General features: G+C 39.4%; 1 protein-coding gene across 5 annotated transcripts in view; it reads right to left on the bottom strand.

Annotated features, from left to right (window-relative positions):
- Fras1 (Fraser extracellular matrix complex subunit 1) overlaps nt 1-18,770 on the bottom strand; it is a 423,435-nt gene that overhangs the window by 30,589 nt on the left and 374,076 nt on the right. For all 5 annotated transcript variants that reach the window (XM_048364092.1, XM_048364090.1, XM_048364089.1 and 2 more), the window contains 7 exons: nt 17,257-17,503; nt 15,535-15,879; nt 13,302-13,462; nt 12,779-12,926; nt 4,966-5,171; nt 3,103-3,259; nt 123-323 (listed from right to left, as the gene is read on the bottom strand). In XM_048364092.1, coding sequence (XP_048220049.1) covers nt 123-323; nt 3,103-3,259; nt 4,966-5,171; nt 12,779-12,926; nt 13,302-13,462; nt 15,535-15,879; nt 17,257-17,503 — 1,465 coding nt within the window. The remainder of the gene's footprint in view (nt 1-122; nt 324-3,102; nt 3,260-4,965; nt 5,172-12,778; nt 12,927-13,301; nt 13,463-15,534; nt 15,880-17,256; nt 17,504-18,770) is intronic.

An 18,770-nucleotide genomic window follows, 5' to 3' on the forward strand; every position in this document is an offset into this window, starting at 1 on the left:
TGTGCTTCATGTTATTGAGACTGTTGTTTTCTTCCTTACTTTCTCTCATTTCTTTCTTCTAATACAAGATACTTGTCTCTGCATGAAGAAAACCCAACAGGTCAGAATTAGCATTCCATTACCAGGACTGAATTTCAAGACTCGGCTCTTTGGGTAGTAGTCCACACCGGACTGGGCAGAGCCATCCCGAGTACTGCAGCGGATCCTGGAGGTCCTGTTCTGATCCCCTCTGCGGATCACCTTGATGTTCAGAATGGCGATGGCATCTGGCCCTGCCGGCTCCCGAACTTGGTAGGCAGCTTCTTCAAACTCAATGGTGGGTGCTAAGGAAATGAAGAGGGAGTTTGAAATTGCATAAAGGAGGCACACTCCCCTGAAAATACCTTAACAACGAGAGGGAACATTTCACATTAGCTAACAATACCAAGGCCAAAAGGCTTACAATCAATCAGCATTTACCTCTAAGCTATGTTTTGGAAAGAGTAATTGGTTTGTGATCCTATACAGAATTATTTCTCATGTTTCTTAATGGAGAAAATAGTTAGAAACTTTGAAATGTATGATGTTCAAGTTTCCATCTTGGTATTATAGCACACGAAATGTTTTTTTAATGTTCACAACTTATCAAGGAACTAAGATATAGTAGACACTTGATAAATGTCTATTGATTGCTTATGTGAATCAGCTTTTTAGTTATGAGTAATGAATTTCTTGGAATTTATCTACTTAAATTTCCCAAGACTATCTTTCACCTCTTGTATTTTGAGGTACTGTGGTTTGAACTCTGAGCCTTGTGCTTGCTAGGCAGGTGCTCTACTACTTGAGCCATGCCCTGAGCCCTTACCTCTGGTCTTTTGGATACTCTCCTCCCCGTGTCCTTATGTCCCCTCCCCTGGCTTTTCCTAACACCTCAAAAGTTATTTAGATAGGAATGGTTAGTTTAGGGATGTAATACTTCCTAATGCTACCTTCTTTGGGCACTACTGTCATTGTTGGGAGATGATTAATAATAATTGTTGGTTCTCACCAATTTTTTTTTCACATTATGCTTTCTTCCCTATTACTTTCTCATGAGAAAGAGTAGGATGGGGAGACAGAGATAAAGCAGGAGAAAACTGAGAGGAATTATAAATTCAAAGTACATTAATTATATAGTAGAATATTGCAGACATTTCTCATGTCTGCATGTCCCTCTCTCACAAAGTCAGGTCATCCTAACTACACAAGGTAAACATCACTTGAGGCTTCCTAGCTCTGAAACCCCAGAAAGTTGCTGGCAGTGTGAACTGTTTACCTCTCTGAGATTCAGTCACAGTTTTGTTTTTCTTTCTCTTTTTAATTTTTTTTTCTGTGTGCCTGGGGACTGGGTTCACTTCAAGATCTGAACATATCTATTTGCATAAAGAATTCCACTTTAAGATAGATGTCGTGTATTTTACCTTACTTCCAAGTTAGATTCTGATTTGTTCATTAGAAGCATTGAAGTTTTATTCACTGTCATGGTAGTTAAGAGTACAAAGGTCAGGCATGGGTATGCCATGCCTATAATACCAGCTACAGGGGAGGCAGAAATTAGAAGGATAATGGATCAGTGTAGGCTGGGCAAAAAGTTTATGTGATCTCATCTCAACAAAAAAGCCAGGTGTTGTGTTTCATACTTGTAATGCCAGCTATGCATTAGGCACAGGAAACAGGATTATGGTCCTAGAAAAGACCTGAGCAAAAATTTTAGACCCTATCCAAAAAATAACTAAAGCAAAAAAGGGCTAGAGACATACCCCAAGTGAAAGTTTCTAATGAACAAGTATAAGGTTGTGAGTTCAAATCCCAGTAGTGCCAAAGAAAGAAGTATGTTCTAGAATCATACAAAACAAGTTTATAATCCAATTTTGATGATAATAGCTGTGAAAGTAAAGACAAATGATGAGACTGTTGCTGAAGTTTCATTTCTTCACCTATACTACAGGGATAATTACATTGTCAGGATTAAGGGAAAGAAGATATTACAGCAAATACAAAAAGCATAAAACAAAAACTTATTCCTGTTTGCAATAATACTATAATATTATTTATATTATATATTAATATTATATTATATATAATTATATACGATATATAATTATATATTAATATTATATATTAATATTGCTAATATTATAATATTATTAAAATAGCTTAGTAAAATGATGAAGGCTCAGTTCAAAGCAAGTTGTTTCTACAGGTGTCTGGATCACTCAAACTATGGAATTTAAGGATTTTGTTTTATTTTAAGAGTAATAAGTCAGATCAATTATAAGGAAATGGAGAAATTAGACTTTTCCAGAAAGGAACCGTGTTTTAAATTTTTTTTGTTTGGTTTTGTTTTTGTTGCCAGTCCTGAGGCTTGAACTCAGGGCCTGAGCACTGTCCCTGGCTTCTTTTTTCTTTTTTTTCTTTTTTCTTTTTTCTTTTTGGCCAGTCCTGGGCCTTGGACTCAGGGCCTGAGCACTGTCCCTGGCTTCTTTTTGCTCAAGGCTAGCACTCTGCCACTTGAGTCACAGCGCCACTTCTGGCCATTTTTTGTATATGTGGTGCTGGGGAATCGAACCCAGGGCTTCAAGTATACGAGGCAAGCGCTCTTGCCACTAGGCCATATCCCCAGCCCAGGCTTCTTTTTTCTTAAGGCTAGCACTCTGTCACTTGAGCCACAGCGCCACTTCCGGATATATATGGTGCTGAGGAATCGAACCCAAGGCTTCATGTATAAAAGACAAGCACTTTACCACCAGGCCATATTCCCAGCCCTTAAATTTACTTATTTGATTCAACTGATACTAATTGTATTTCTAATCCTTCTCCTGACCTGTAGTGATTTAATGGTATTTGGTCATTGTTCTCTATCTTTTGATAATATGGTAGGAAATAATGAGAGTAGAAATGCCAGTGAATTTGTTGGAGCATTGTTGAAGGCAGTCATTTGTTGGAAACATTTCATATAAATATATTCAAATTATTGTCAGCGCAAACATTTATAGCACTTAATTTTTTCATTACACTAACAATTACATTCTTAGTAAAATATCAGTTCTATCAACCTAAACCAAAGTCAATTTTGTCTGTTACCATCTTCATCGTTGGATATGGTGATGGTGGCCACGTTATTTTTTCCAACTCGAGCTCCACTCCAGTGGGTTCCAAGGGGATGACCAAGGTAGACCCTGAACTGCTCATCTGGTTCAAACATGGAGTCATCATGGACATAGACTGTGCAATTCTTCACCTAGAATCAACAGCCGGAGACAAGGCATCCAGACAACTTCATTCATAAAATAACAGTTAAACCTAACAATTCATATCTGACTGGGATATACCTATTTGACAAGACTTGTGTTTGCAGAACATTTCAGAGTACTTTGAATTATTCCTGATGAGTGACAAAACCCAAACATCAACAAAACAAATAACTCACGAGCAAGCACTTGTAGAACATCAAGTGTTTTTGCACAGGCTATCTGGGCTGGTTAATACACTTGTGCATGTTCTGATAGGTTTCATTCTAGTGGTGTGAGTTTAACATATTGCTAGACTTCTTGGAGAGCTGAATAGCATTCCTTTTCCTTTGTAAAGATGAAACAGTTTTCTAAGGAACCCAGAAAGGCTTCATGTTATGCTAACGATACCTTTAAATGCTAAACAACTCTCAAATCTGCTGCCAAATAGAATCGCATCTGAAAACTGCTGAGTGCTAAAAGCCACATATACAGTGCCTTGTCAGTGGGGAAAAAATTAAGTATTTCTCAAAGTGAGTATTCTCTACTGAGGCCTGAGTTCTTGAGAAAATATAAATGAAGTCACAATATTAAAGCCGCATAGCAGTTTCAATAGTTCAGTCATGTGATATGGAGTGGGATATTTTTAGCTGGACTATTTTAAATTCTCTGTCTTACTACATTTCAAAAGACGTGGGTAGAGAGAAGTTCTACTTGCATACTCCATAAGTCATACTCAATGGCAGTAAGACATCCCTGCAAACCAACTAGCTTATTAACCTGGTTTTAAGTCCTTGAAAAATATGCTTCTCCTACACCAGCTTCCAGACAATAAGAATTCCTGATGGAATGCATGAATTTAGTAGTGACTCTTCAGAGTCTTTTTTCTTTATTTCAGTGTGTGTGTGTGTGTGTGTGTGTGTGTGTGTGTGTGTGTGTGTGTGTGTGTTTACTAAGGCTTGAACTCAGTATCCAGGCATTGTCCCTTAGATTTTCCCACTCAAGGCTAGTGTTCTACCATTTTAGCCACAGTTCACTTCAAACATTTTGATGGTTAACTGGAGATAAGAATCGCAGGACTTTCCTGCCTAGGTTATCACTGAACCACAATCATTAGATTTCAATCTCCTGAGTAGCTAGTATTACAGATGTGAGAGACCAGTGCTGAACAATTTAGTGTTTTTTTTAAAGAACAGATACTTTAGTATTTGACAAGTTCCAAAGACATAGGATTAACAAACCAAGATCCCACAATGTGTTTGGGATAACTGATAGGTGGTTGTGCAGATGAAGTATTAATTAGGCTGTACTTCCTTTATAGTTTTCTGAAACTAAAAACTATCTCTTGAACAGGTGGAGAACCCTCTTTTGAAATTCAAACAAATACAAGCATGTAGAATCAAAGTGGAAACTTGTATTTACAGTATAGTTGTATATGTTCTTACATACAGGTTTCAACCTGACACCAGTAAAATTCTCATAAAATATTTAAGTAGACCTGGCCTTTATGAGTCATACCTGTGTCAGGCTCTCAAGAATGCCCCCAAAAGGAAGCTACCCCTTGTTTTGGTAGTGCAGATGAGGACAATTCTGGAGTCATCTACAAAGATCTTCATATGGTTGAACTTCAAAAGGATTATTAATCCCAAGATACAATTTGGAGGGTGCATGAGGTTATGTCAAAGCTGAAAGAAGGGAATTGCATGAATTTACTGACCTTCTCCCCTTTCAGAAATGTAATCCGTGAAGAGTCTGCATTTCTTCTCTCCTCAAAGTCCTCCATGACCTGGGCGGAATGGCTCTGCGTGTAGCACCTCACCGATGACTGGTAGCTCAGGTCCCCGCTGCGGATGATAGGCACATGCAGCACACCCTCCTTCTCCTTCACCAGGAGCAACTCCTTGGCAAACTGCATGCTGGGTACTGGGCAAGCCATGGACAGATGGGAGCATTGTCAGTGGAAGATAGAGGGGCATAGTGGTCACAGCAGGGCTTAACTAAAGGCCCAATAAGCTGACAAATCACAGGTGCTAAGTGGATTTCCAGTCATGTGTGTTGCTCTCACAGACAAGACAACTGCATCTACTCTTGAGTGTGATTTCAAAGAAAAAAATTTAATCAACTTCACATCTATCTTTTCTCAGCATCCGGGTTCAATCACCATTTCAAATGCCGGCAGGTAATGCTGACATTTGAGACCTATGTAAGAAAAATTGTGATCGTGACTTGAGTACTTCCTTCCAGGACTACAATAAGGTATAAATTTGATGATGAATGAACATTCTCATTGGTCCTAGAGTCAAAGAAATAGGAGAGAAGGTTGGGGATGCAAGTAAGGGGATACAAAAATTAGGCTCTAGTCTCCTGTTGCAAAATCTTATTTTCAAATTAAGGCAGAGACCTAGATTTTTCTCCTAAAATAAAAAAGGCAACATATAAAGCAGTAAAAACAAACTCGATCTAAGTCCAAATTATGTGGATCAAACAAAGCACATGCATAGGCTGGATTGTACCACAGGTCTCCTGTGATCATTGCTAAGAAGTTACCACTCATTTTTTAACTGACAGACTCATTTGACTCTTGAAAGATTCCATAGTCAAACTGTGATTAGAAACAAGGACGTTGAGCTGGTGTTGGTGGCTCACACCAGGAGTTGTATTTGGAAGGCTGAGATCACGAGGAACGTGGTTCAAGGCTAGTCCAGACATACACATGAGACTCTTTCAAAGCAAGAGGGAGGCATGGCAGTGTGTACCTGTCGCCCCACTCATGTGGAATGCTGAGATCAGTGGGCTTGCAAATGAGTCTATGCAAAAAAGGTCTGTGAGAAGCTTGGTGGCACTGGCCTGAGACGGGGTTACAATGGCAAAGCACTAAAATAGTCAGATCACCTTCCAAGTAACTGCTCAGGGAAGAAAAAGGATCTTGTATCGAAAACAACCAGTTCAAAATAAGGCTTGTGGCTCAGTCTCATAGGGCCTGCTTAGTACAAGTACTGATTTCAAATCCCCGTACTGTCATAAAAACAAAACAACAACAAAAACACCTAAGGATTTGGGGGGTCAACAGGCCTGAGTAGCTACAAAATCATAGAGCAATTTACTTACATTTTTTCTATGTTTTGTTTTTCTGAAATATGTAAACTAAAAATACTCATGTCTAATTCATAGAATGGTTGAGAGGATTCAATTTAGTGAGATAATAAATACATAATTCTCAAGTATACTGTCGGGCTCAGAGGCACTAAGATTTTGGTAGGGATTAATGTATTCTGAGGTCCCTCATGATAGGTTTCTCATTGTGAAGAATCATTTTCTTCTCTTCTGTTCCTGCAATAGCAACTGTAATGCTCTACAATAAGAATTCCCCCAAGCCCAACATTTGGTTGGCAGGGGGTCATATGTCACCGTCTCCTGAGATGGAAATTTCTTTTAGAGTTATAGGAAAGCAACAAGAAAGCTATCATCACCCTTCTCCCAGCTGCCTTCTGGATGTGTCTGCCAAACCCAGGTAGGAAATTGCAGCCAGAGTGCTGGAATCAGCTCACCACACTGTAAGTTCTCCTGGAGAAAGCTGTTTGCCTCAAACCTACTTGCTCAGAGTTGAGAACTGAACTGAGCCTGCTAATGATTGCATGATTAAAACAGAAATCCCTGAAAACAACTCCACTCCTAAATGAAAATGAATGGCTGGAGAAAAGCCCTGCCCATTAACCAGGCAGGGGTCTGTTTTTCAGTGAAAGACTGTGTGTGTGGTTAAAAGGAAGGCAACAATGACATCATCCAGCACAAAAGGATCAGAGGACATTTGTTGCTAGGGAGAAAACAAAACAAGCAGGAAGCTTTTTTGCTTCTGGCAGATATCTAAAGCCTCAGGTTATCTAAAGCTTCTGATTCAGGCCTGCTATGCCTGAATCAGATGAAAAAGTTAAGGACCAGTGGGTAAAAGAAAAAGGGTTGTCATGTATTAATCAACCCCAAATTCCTTTCTTTTAATTTTAATTGTCAAGGTGATGTACAGAGGAGTTACAGTTACATATATAAGGTAGAAAGTACATTTCTTATCAAACTTGTTTACCCCACTCCCTCATTTTCTCCTATTTTCCCTCTCCCCTCATCCCACCCCCCAGTTGTACAGTTAATTTCCAACATATTGTCTTGTAAGTATTGCTGTTGCATCACTTAGCCCTTTGTCCTTTGTCTCACCATTTTGATGTTCCTCTTCCCTTCCCTAATTCAATAAAAGTATAGACAATACTTATGGTACCAAAATCAAATCATTTGGATAAATGCCCAGGGTGGGATTGCTGGGTCATAGGGGATTTCTATGTTTAGTCTTTTGAGGAACTTCCATACTGCTTTCCAGAGTGGTTGAACGAGTTTGCACTCCCACCAACAGTGTAGTAGCATTTCCTTTTTATATCTCAAGAGTTTAGGAGAAATTCTGCCTCTGGTTCTTTGGAGTTAATGAGTAAGTAGCACTTAGTAAAGGCTAGCTGTAGAGGCTATAAGACTTTTCTTGTTTTTTTCACTCAGTGTAAATCATGCCCAGAACAGAGTCCAAGTCTATGTACCAGAGCAGAGGAGGGTGGTGAAACAGGAAAACATTCTCATATGAGCTACCTAGATGATTTAGGGCCCCATGTCAACCTAGTGGAAAATGAAGAATAGAACTATAATTTCAGAAAACTGAAGACCAGTCTGCTAAGGATCTTAAGTAACAGTAGTATTGCTCTACAGATGGCAGCTGCTAGCAAAAATCAGTATGGAAGGATATGAAACTGGAAGTGTGGACTTGGGCAAACTACAACTCGCTTTTAACTCTGGGTCCATCATGTCACCTCTGTGTGAGCTTATACCAATGATTCAACCTCATGTGACAAGATGAACAGCTGTTTTGAGAATCAGAGGTAATGTATGTAAGCTCCACACTAGAGTGTGCACACTGAATGGACTCAACAAAAATAGGTTATTACAGGAAGAAAGATAACCAGCATAGATAGGCACTGAGTGTTTTAAAGGGTTAGGAAAATAGATGTGGGGATTTCTTTCCCTGGAAAGAAATACTTTCTTGACTTAAAATATATACCTTTGTAGCCTCCCTGAAGGCTGAGATACAATTTTGTTTCATACATTTCTTTCTTAAATCTGTAACCCCAACATCTATCCATAAACGATTAGGAAAAAATTAGATAGAATCTGTGGGTTGATCATAATATAGTGATGATTATTTATGTTATTGAAGCCTTCTTGGTAACTTAGTGGGATAAATTACAAATATGTCAACAAAAAAGAGAAATTCACACATCAAAGTTTATTATGTGATATGAGTCAAAGTAGACATTTTCATGTATCTCATCTGATTTCATGCATATAATAATATCATGAAACAAGTCTGTTCAGAGTTAGAGATGAACAAAATGAGGCTCAGTAACCTTAAGATTAAAAGTGACAAATGGATCAAGTAAATGTGGTATAGATACAAAATGGAATTCTATGCCTCTATCAGAAAGAATGACATTGCCACATTCATAAGGAAATGGAAATACTTGGGAAAAATTATATTAAGTGAAGTAAGCCAGTCCCAAAGAAACACAGGCTTTATCATTTCACTCATTTGCAATAATTAGAACGTGTTTATAAATCTACAAGTAAACCCAATGGATAGTAAAGGACAAATAATTACACTTGGACATTTCTAATTAAACAGCAGTTTAAACATTTACACAGTGAAAACAAAGAAGATATTCTTAGGAGAGGATCACAAGTGCTTAATAGTGATGTGCATATGATCATATAAAATGGCATTTATAAAAATGAACACCAAGAAATGGAAGCAAGAAGTTTTTATTGTACTATTTTCAGTTCTTTTTTTTCTTTCCTTTATTCTCTGTTGCTGTTTTTTTTTTTTTTTAATTCCTGCACTCTTTTCTTGTATATTAGTTCACCTGATTTAGGGAGGGGGGGAAAGCACAGAAATGTGGGACAAAGGGTGAACCAATTCATCAGTGAAGCCCACTAGACACTATGTTGGAAATGAACTATACAACCTGGGGAGGAGGGAAGTCGGGAAGGAAAAAACTGGGAGAGAATGAGGGGGTGACACTGTTCAAAAGGAAATATACTCATTATCTGACTTATGTAACTGTAACCCCTCTGTACATCAATATTTTTTAATTAAAAAAGGTTAAAAAGATGGTATGTGGTAGGCTGGGCTTATATTTTATGCCTGACAAATTTGCATTCATTTTTAAATTTGTCAGAGGGACATTAAGTATCCTTTCCTGTGGTAAAAGTAGGAAGTCATGTTACAGCTAACAAGAAAACCTGATTTTTATTTTTTTATTTTGGTTACCTTCTTTTCTTCTCAACTAAGAAAAAAGATAATTCTACTGCCCCAATAAAACCACGCAGGTTTATTGCAGAGAGAAGACATTACAGTGAAAAGTCAGAATATGTACTGGGCCCTGTGAGATTGTGCGTAGCCATCTCTTTTTTTTTTCTTTACCTACAAAACAGAACCTTCAGTAAAGCCATGGAAGCTGTGAGCCAGTAGGCTAAAGCTTAATGTACTATTTGATAAACTCTGAAATAACATCTAGGGTTAAGTTACCCTCTAAAGCTACCAGCCAGACACCAGTGTAATCGTAGCTACTCAGGAGTCTGAGATCTGAGGATCATGACTTAAAGCCAGCAGGGCAGGAAAGTCCGTGAGGCTCTTAGCTCCAATTAATCACCCAACAGCAGGAAGTGGAGTTGTGACTCCAGTGGTAGAGTGCCAGCCTTGAGCAGAATAAGCCAAATGAGAAAGCAAGACTCTTAGTTCAATTCCCAATACTGGCACACACACACACACGTTGCCATTTTGTGAGTCATAAACTGAAATGTAAAAGCAAAGCTATAAAAGAAAAACCTTTATAACCTTGGGTTTGGCAAAGCTTTCTTTTTTTTTTTTTTTTTTTGGCCAGTCGTGGGCCTTGGACTCAGGGCCTGCGCACTGTCCCTGGCTTCTTCCCGCTCAAGGCTAGCACTCTGCCACTTGAGCCACAGCGCTGCTTCTGGCCGTTTTCTGTATATGTGGTGCTGGGGAATCGAACCTAGGGCCTCGTGTATCCGAGGCAGGCACTCTTGCCACTAGGCTATATCCCCAGCCCGGCAAAGCTTTCTTATATGTAACACTAAAACTATGATCTCTAACATCAAACCTGATAAAATAGAGCCTCTTCAAAATGAAGAAAAAAAGATTACCCTTTAAAAGACATTGTTATAAACAATAAATAGACTAGCAAAACATAGGGATCAAATATTTGTAAAAGACACTTCCTATGTTGGAAATTAACTGTATATCTCGGGGTTCTGGGGGGAGGGCTGCGGTGGAGGGAAGGTAGGAGAAAAAATTGGGGGGGGAGTAACAAGTATGACAAGAAATGTACTCACTATCTTAAGTATGTAACTGTAATCTGTGTCTACATCACCTTGACAATAAAATTAAATTAAAGGAACATAATGACATAACAATGGATTGTGAACAAATAACTCAAAATGAGAAAATATTTAAGCAATACTTCATCCAATGATATATGAATGGCAAAAGTGCATGAAAAATCTCAGTGTCCTTAGTCATTAGGACAAATCATATAAGATATTACACACATACTAGAGCAACTTCTAAAAACCACAAGAATTTGATACCACCAAGTATACACTTGCTCTATGACCCAGGAAATCCACACCGAAGTATTCACCACAGAGAAATGAATACCTGTATCTACTCAAAATCTACATGCAAATATTTACAGCCACATGGAAATCCTATTTGCCAAAACCTTGAAGCAATGCAAATACCATTCAACTTGTAAAAGGATAAACAAAATGTGGTACACCTATACAAGGAGAAACTGCTCCATTTTACATGGAATAGATTATATATGCCACAATACATATGAATAACTCTCAAATGAAATTTTCTATGAAAGAAGTCAGATTAAAAGTGGTTTGTAGGTGAATATCATAGTGAAGGCCTATAATCTCAGAAGAGGAAGGTAGGAGGATTGCAGTCCCAGACTAGTCCAGTGAAAAACATGAGGCCTTATCTTAAACTAAAGAAGAAGAAAAAAAGAAACCACTAGGGTTTGGCTCCTCTGGTAGAGCACTTGCCTGGCAAGCTTGAGGCCCCGAATTTAAACCCTAGCCCTGCCAACAGATGGATCCATAGACAGATAGACAGACAGACAGGTGGAAAATTCAGAGACAGATAACAGATATGTGGTTGCCAGAGCTTGAGTTTGGGGGACTATAGAAAGCCATAAGAGAATTCTTTAGGGTGCTGAAACTGTTCAACAGCTTTATTAGGGTAAGGGAATATATCACTCTATATACTTTTCAAAACTATACACTAAAAGGATAAACTTCTGCTCATGGAAGTTATACTAAATATTTGGAATAAACAAACCCAAATAGAATAGTTGTTTCCAGTGACAGGATCTGGAAGTTTGGGAGGTGGGGGTAGAAGACAAATTGGACTTCCATAGTATATCATTTTCCATTTACATTTTTTACAGTTATATGCAAAATAGAAATTACATAAGAATGAATAAAGAAATTAAAGATCTCCCAGGTGAAGCGCCTCTCCTTTTCAGGGATTTTTCAGCTACTGAAAGAATTTAATCATGGAGTCTATGGTCAACCACTGGAGCTGCTGCCGGAGAAATGTTGACATGCTCCTCTCCACCCGCCAGGAGAATCCACATGATGACAGTTCTAATTTCCATCAATTCTTCCTGAGAAGCAACTTTCTGGTTCTCCCTAGGTTACTTAGGCTGCATCTCCAGTTGTGACTGATATGTTCTTTATATACCTGTCTCTATTCATTCCTGCATATCATCCTTGATACTGACAACATTAGTTTCCTACAACAAAAAGCATACTTCTGATTATAAACCACCATTGTTCCCCTTGCTTTACAGAGTCCTCTTAGACCTTGACTCCAATCTGCCTTCCCAGTCAGTGTCTGCTCACTCCCTGCCATGGTAAAAGCACTCTACTATCTCCCAAGTATGGGTATTTCAATATTTTAAACTTTGTATATACCAGAGTTCTCCAAGTGAAATACTTTATTTTATTATCCATTACCTAAGCTATCACAACTGAATGCTTTGCTTCATATCGCTTCCTTTTGAAATCTATGATAACCTCACACATGTTACTGTTCAGTTCCCTCTTACAGTACTAGATTTACAATAGTTTACCATATCATGCTTTAAATTTTCTGTTCATGTATCTGATTCAAAGCTAGACCCTGAACTTGCTGAGAAAAGGGACCACGACTTAACCACCTCTTTGTGTTGGTAGAGTATAGGCAACGTTCATGGCTGACTTCCACACTTTTGTGTAAGAGTGTGCATGTGCATGGATGTGCCTAGATATACTTCTTGAGTGGAAATATAAATGAACAAAACTCATACACATGGAAATTAGAAAAAAAATAGAAATTTAACTCTGATCCACCAGCTGGCATCTCAATCTCTTACCATCTTGGAATGTGTCATTGATTGCGATGACAGCCTGGAAAGGTTTGGTCAGTTCGGCCCCTTGCGCTGAGCTGAGGAAAACGACAAATGTCTCCAGTCCTTCAATCACCGGATACTGAATGTCATCCAAGATAGTTAAGGCACAATACTGGAGGGGAGATCAAAGCAAAGTTTACAGAGGAAGCAATACCCAACGTCCATTTGCCTTTTGGATACTAGGAAAAATGGTGGCAACTTGTCTTTCTTAATGATTTTTTTAACCCATAAAATGTTAATACTATTTCTGGATAGTTGCACTGAACAGAGAAATTTCTATTGTAAATCTGTACTTTTGGGCATTTGACACTGAATAGGTTACTAGAGAGGTTTTTCCCTTTTGTATGTTTCTCTTTTTGAAGAAAAGGAGGATAAAAAATATATAACTAAGAGTCTCCTGAGTCCTCAAGAAAGCTAGAAATGAGACTCAAGATCACACTAACAGCCATCTCGCGTTGACTGAGTGTGTGCACTGCTGTTGACTCACCTGCTCAGTGATTCCAGGCCCAAATTCCACCTTCCTAGAGCTGGGAACATAGTCAACTCCTGGGGTGGCGGAGGCAGGGTCTGAGGGCCGCGTTGCACACCAGACAGATGTGAAAGTAGAAAGGTCAGTGCCATGGCGGATCACTGGAATCTTCACTGTGCCTGAATCGCATCAAGAGAGTTTCATGGTCAACCTTAAGGCAGGAAGTCAGTGGGGTTTCCAGAACACTGTTCCCTCTGACTGCTGCACACTTCATTTGTATCATTCAAGTCAGAGGCTGAGAGCTGTCACTACCCTCTTTTCATTGAAACTAAGATCAAAAGGACACGTAAAGGAGGGCCTCATGAAGGTGACCTTCAGAAAACACTACTTAGGAAACAGCAGCCTTACCAATGCACCCGAGGGGTGAAGTGTCTACTGAAAAACATCTCAAGCCTATTTAGAGAGAAGAAAGTTGGACACTACATCCCGCAAACAACCCACAATCAGTTAGGAGACTTTAGGAAGCCTGGAGCTAAATTTTCCTAATTAAATGTTTTAACTGGGTTGAATTTTCTATTTTATCCAAATGTGCACACATTATTACATAAACCATATGTGCTGTTTGCTTATTGTACCAATAAGGCTCATCTGGTTCACAGTAATATTTTACTTTGTAGTGTCAAAGGAATTTAGCAATTGGTATGGCACCTGTAATCTCAGCCCCCAGAAGGTAGAAGCAGAAAAACCATGGAGTTTGAGGCTGGCCTGGCTTCCATAGTGAGTTCAAGGTCAAATGGAACTACATAATATTGCTTGTCTCAAAACACCAAAGGCTAGAGATATAGTTCAGTGGTAGAGCACTTGCCTTCCATGTGCAAGGCCTGGGGTTTGATCCCCAGCACGGAGAGAAATAACAAATAAAAAAACAACCCTATACAGCTAGGTATTTTCAGAACCAAGGCCAGGGAAAAGCTAACCTAAAAACCCCATAGGTCACCACATTTTATGTGCTCGGAGGTAACATGTAGTCATGTGCAGGCATTTTGCATACTGAAAAGGAATACGTACAGCAAGCAAGAATTGCTTTTTCTTTTTTTTGTGTGCCAGTACTGAGGCTTGAACCTAGGGCCTGGGCACTGTCCCTTAGCGTTTTTTGCTCAAGGCTGGCATTCTACCACTTGAGCCACAGCTCCACTTCCGGCTCTGTGTTGGTTAACTGGACATAAGACTCTTACAGGTTTTCTACCCAGACTGATTGAGCCTTGATTCTCATATCTTTGCCTCCTGAGTGGTTAGGATTATAGTGTGACCACTGGTGTCTGGCTGAAAGAACTTAGTTTTAATATATCTTTCTATTATATTAGTTGCTCAATATCTGGTCATTTACATAACCTCTTTGAGCATTACCTGTTCCACAGAAGATTAAGTGAGAATGCATAATACCTGGAATTCATTATGTGTTCCAAAATACTAGCTCCCTATCTGCCTCAGCATCCTTCCAAAGTGGATCTGGTTCTTATCAGTAGGTTCTAAGCATGGCTCTGTCCCTTCTGTCAACAGCCTATAGAAGATCTTCAAGATTTTAGGGAGCTACAAGAGAGAAGGAAGCTGGGCTCTAAAATATCACACAGAAGATATTTACCCACTGACTTCTGGGGCTGAAATATAAATGAGAAAGTTCTATTGAATCAAGACATTAAGAGTTTAGAGTTGGTTTCGGAAGTCAGCAGGAGCTAAATAACTCATCTTCACCCCTTTTTGTTTATTGAGGGGAGAGCATCATACTGGCCTGCCCAAGATGGAGGCATGCAGGGGTGTAAGGGATGCAGGGGAAGGGAAAGGGAAGAGCCAAGGGGAAAGGGAAAAGAGGAAAGGGGAAATGGCGAGGGCAAGGTGGCCAGGCCAGGGCACCAGAGGCAAAACAAGGCCTCATCTTCATTCTTAATAGAACACATTCCCTTCCTCCACAAGCCAAAATACACAGCACCATATGCCCTTTCTGGTCCACAGGGGTCAGTCAGCCCTTGCAGCTCTAAGCCAGACTCCTCTCTGCCATCAAGAACCAGAGCAAAAATGTATATGGAACTTTGTATCTTTGCTAGCTTCATTCTGGGTCTTGATGCTTACCAATATACAATGCTTCAGAACCACTGATGGTGTTGCTGAAGAACAATCTCAAACAGTGGAAAGAAGCTGCTGAATAAAAGGATCAGGAGCTGGAGAGTGGAACCCGAGAAAGGTGCTCCATTACCTGCATCCTCGCTGACAGTGAAAGCTGTGTTCCCCAGGGAGATGGTGGAAGCATCGTTTGGACCACTGATGAGCACCTTGGCCAACGCCACCCTTCCGATGCGAGCACTGTTAGAAGCATCAGCCAGGGCAATCTCAAACTCTTCCTCCTCTTCATACTCGCTGTCATCAATGACCATGACATCACAAGTAGATGTGGTGACACCAGGCCCAAATATCACACGGCTCTCTGCAGATCTCCCTCGGGATTTAAAGTCAGAGCCTGATTCTAGAGCATAAAGGCTACTTCCCATAGCTGACTTCGGGATGGTGTAGCAAACTGCAGATACAACGCTGCTTGAATCTCCTGAAATAGAAATGGCAAGAGAGCCGGAGCATTTCAATGATTGCTTCTCAAACTTGAGAATCTTTGATACCTTAATGAGCTTGATACCTTCTCACATCCCATCACTACTTCTGCCACACTCTGACAGGAAACCTTCTGAGTTGCAGTTTCTTTTAAGCCTGTAGTATAAACCGCTTGAGGATTTAATATACCCCAGACACTTCTCCAAATAACCTAAAATGGATTTCCTATTCTGTGAGTTTTGTGCTCTGTTAATTCACGAGAGTCATTGCCTACCATCTTAAGACCACAGCGGGTGGAAAGATAAGACTCATATTTGGAACTTTAAGTAGCAAAGTAATTGTGTCCTGAAGGTAGTGCAATGAGCACAGTTCACTGCCTTTCTGAATAAACTTCTGCACTTTAATTCCCTGAGAGAAACAAGCTTGTTTAAAAATGGAGAAGACAAAACAAAGTAAAACTTGCCTCTCTGTACAAATGACCTTAGTTATTAAGTGTAGCCACATCCATTGTGGCAGCCTGTTCTGGGCCTGGCTTGGTGGCCCAGAGCAATCATCGGGGCTTGCTTTTGTTTTCCGAGTGGTATTGCTCAGGTTTTGTGCTCTCTGCAGCATTTGTTATAGTGGTACCCAAGTCAGCAGATTCAATAAAGAAACCTGACATCATCATTTACAGTCAGGTTGTTCCTTTGAACAGAGATTTCATTTCTATGTGTTTTAAAGTTTCAATATTGAATTTCTCAGGCATCGCTCTTTATTTCTCACAGTTTATTTCTCATCTGAACTCGTATATAACAGCCAGGGAGGGAATTGTTTTTTGTGTTTGTATGCCATATTGGGCGCTGTCCCTTAGCTTTTTTGCTCAAGGCTAGCATTGTAGCACGGCTCCATTGGTGGTTAACTGGAGATAAGGGTCTCATGGGCTTTTCTGCATAGGCTGAGATCCCAGTCTCCTGAGGAGCTAGGATGAGGGGTATGAACCATCAGTGAACAGCTAGGGAGGGAAAATTGTAAGCATATTTTCTGTCTTCCAAGAACTAAGATCCCCACTATTATAACTTTCCTCTTTGACCATGGTTATTAAATATTTTATGTAATGGTGATGGATTAAGAATACTGAGTTCATTAATAATTTGCAAGACTACATCTAACCAGTCTTCAGGCCCAATTTAAGAATAAGTGAAGCAAGAAGAGAGGCCTTCTTATAATAGTTGCTATGGGTGTAATCATCATTGTGGTTATTTTGGGGATCAAGTGAGTCAATACTTATAAGATCCTTGCACCAATCAGTTCACATGATCAATGAGCAGTTGGTGGATAAAAGGAATGCAATGAATGTGAGCTATTATTATAACTCCTTACCACCTTTGGCACCAACCTTTTCTTTCAACAGATGCAAATAGAAAACCAGCACTCTCATTGACCTGGTAGATCTTCTTATCAAACTCTAATGTGGGTTCATCCTCAGTGTCATTGATGTTGACCTTCGCCTGGGTAAACTCTCCTAATAAGGCATATGCTGGCATGCTGAGCTCCACAGTGAAGCTCTCAATGTTCTCAAACACGTCGTCATCATTGATGACAATGGTGCACGACTTGGTGTCCTCTCGCTCATCAAACTGCACCTGTCGTAAAAAGAAACAATAGAGTTTAAGCTGTGCATCAACACCCTATGCTCCAGTCCCCCAGAGAATTATGAGGGAAAGAGCACCCAAGGCCAGCAGGGTATAACTGGTTCTTCTAACCATACATCCTGCTCTACCATCTGGAACACTGGCCCATCCTCTACTTTTCACTGTGCATTGTATAGGGACATGGAAGGAACATAAATCTTCTACCATTTGGTGATGAAAAACATATTCATATTGTTTCATTAATTCACTTTATATAACAGCTATCATTACTTGATGACTCAGTTCCCCTTCCACTTGAGACAAGTTTAATGAGAAAGCTGTGATGGTAGAGCAGGAAGTTCTCAGGTCAATTCCAGGTTCTGTTACTTCTAAACTAGGTAAAGTTATGACACTATGAACATTTGACTCTTGATCAGCTACACAGCAATGATAATTCTTCTACTTATGAATTTATTGGCAAGACTAAAGAAAAGTACATAGAATGAGATAATTACGTATATTTTAAAGCACTGAACAAATTTAAGCTACTGCCATTGCCATGACCTTACTACTTACACAATTAAAATTGGCATAGAGTCTTAGTGCACTGAATAATGAGGTAGGAATGCACAGAAAGTTATTTAAACATGCCAGACTAATTTTAACTTTATTTGACTAAACCTTTTGCCTTTAAATGTGCTACAAGTATGATGTAAGTGAACTTAGACTGGTGTGATATTGCAGAAATTATTTTACATGCACATAATTGTGAAATTAACAAAGACATTTCTGGCTTTACCTTACATAAAAAAGAAAACAGAAAAGAAAGGAGAGAAGGGAGGGAGAAAAGAATAAAATGCAAGGGAGGGAAGAAAGAGAAAGGAAAGAAAAGGAGAAAGGCATAAATGAGTAGGGGAGGTAGCAGAAAAGAAAGAAAAGGAGAAAGGCAGGAGGGAAAGAGTAGGAAGAGAGAGGAAGAAAGGAAGAAACTTTCAAATGAAGCAAAGATACAAACTTGCCCCAAACAGAAAGGGCAGAAACTGAAATTGGACTGAACTTTGTGCAAATGGAGGCAGATGGAGCAGGTAGGAAACAAGTAATCATAAAACTTTAGGGCCATGCAATCTGGAAAACACATAATTTTAATCACACCGAAAATTGCTACATATATCTAGTCAAATTAAATTAAATTTTACTAAGCTCCATACTTCTAAACACTCCACAAAAGGGAAATACTCAAGAGATTTATCTACAACTGATAACCCCTTTTGTCTTTTCT

The sequence above is a fragment of the Perognathus longimembris genome, chromosome 16 (assembly GCF_023159225.1).
Source record: "Perognathus longimembris pacificus isolate PPM17 chromosome 16, ASM2315922v1, whole genome shotgun sequence".
Lineage (NCBI taxonomy): Eukaryota > Metazoa > Chordata > Mammalia > Rodentia > Heteromyidae > Perognathus > Perognathus longimembris.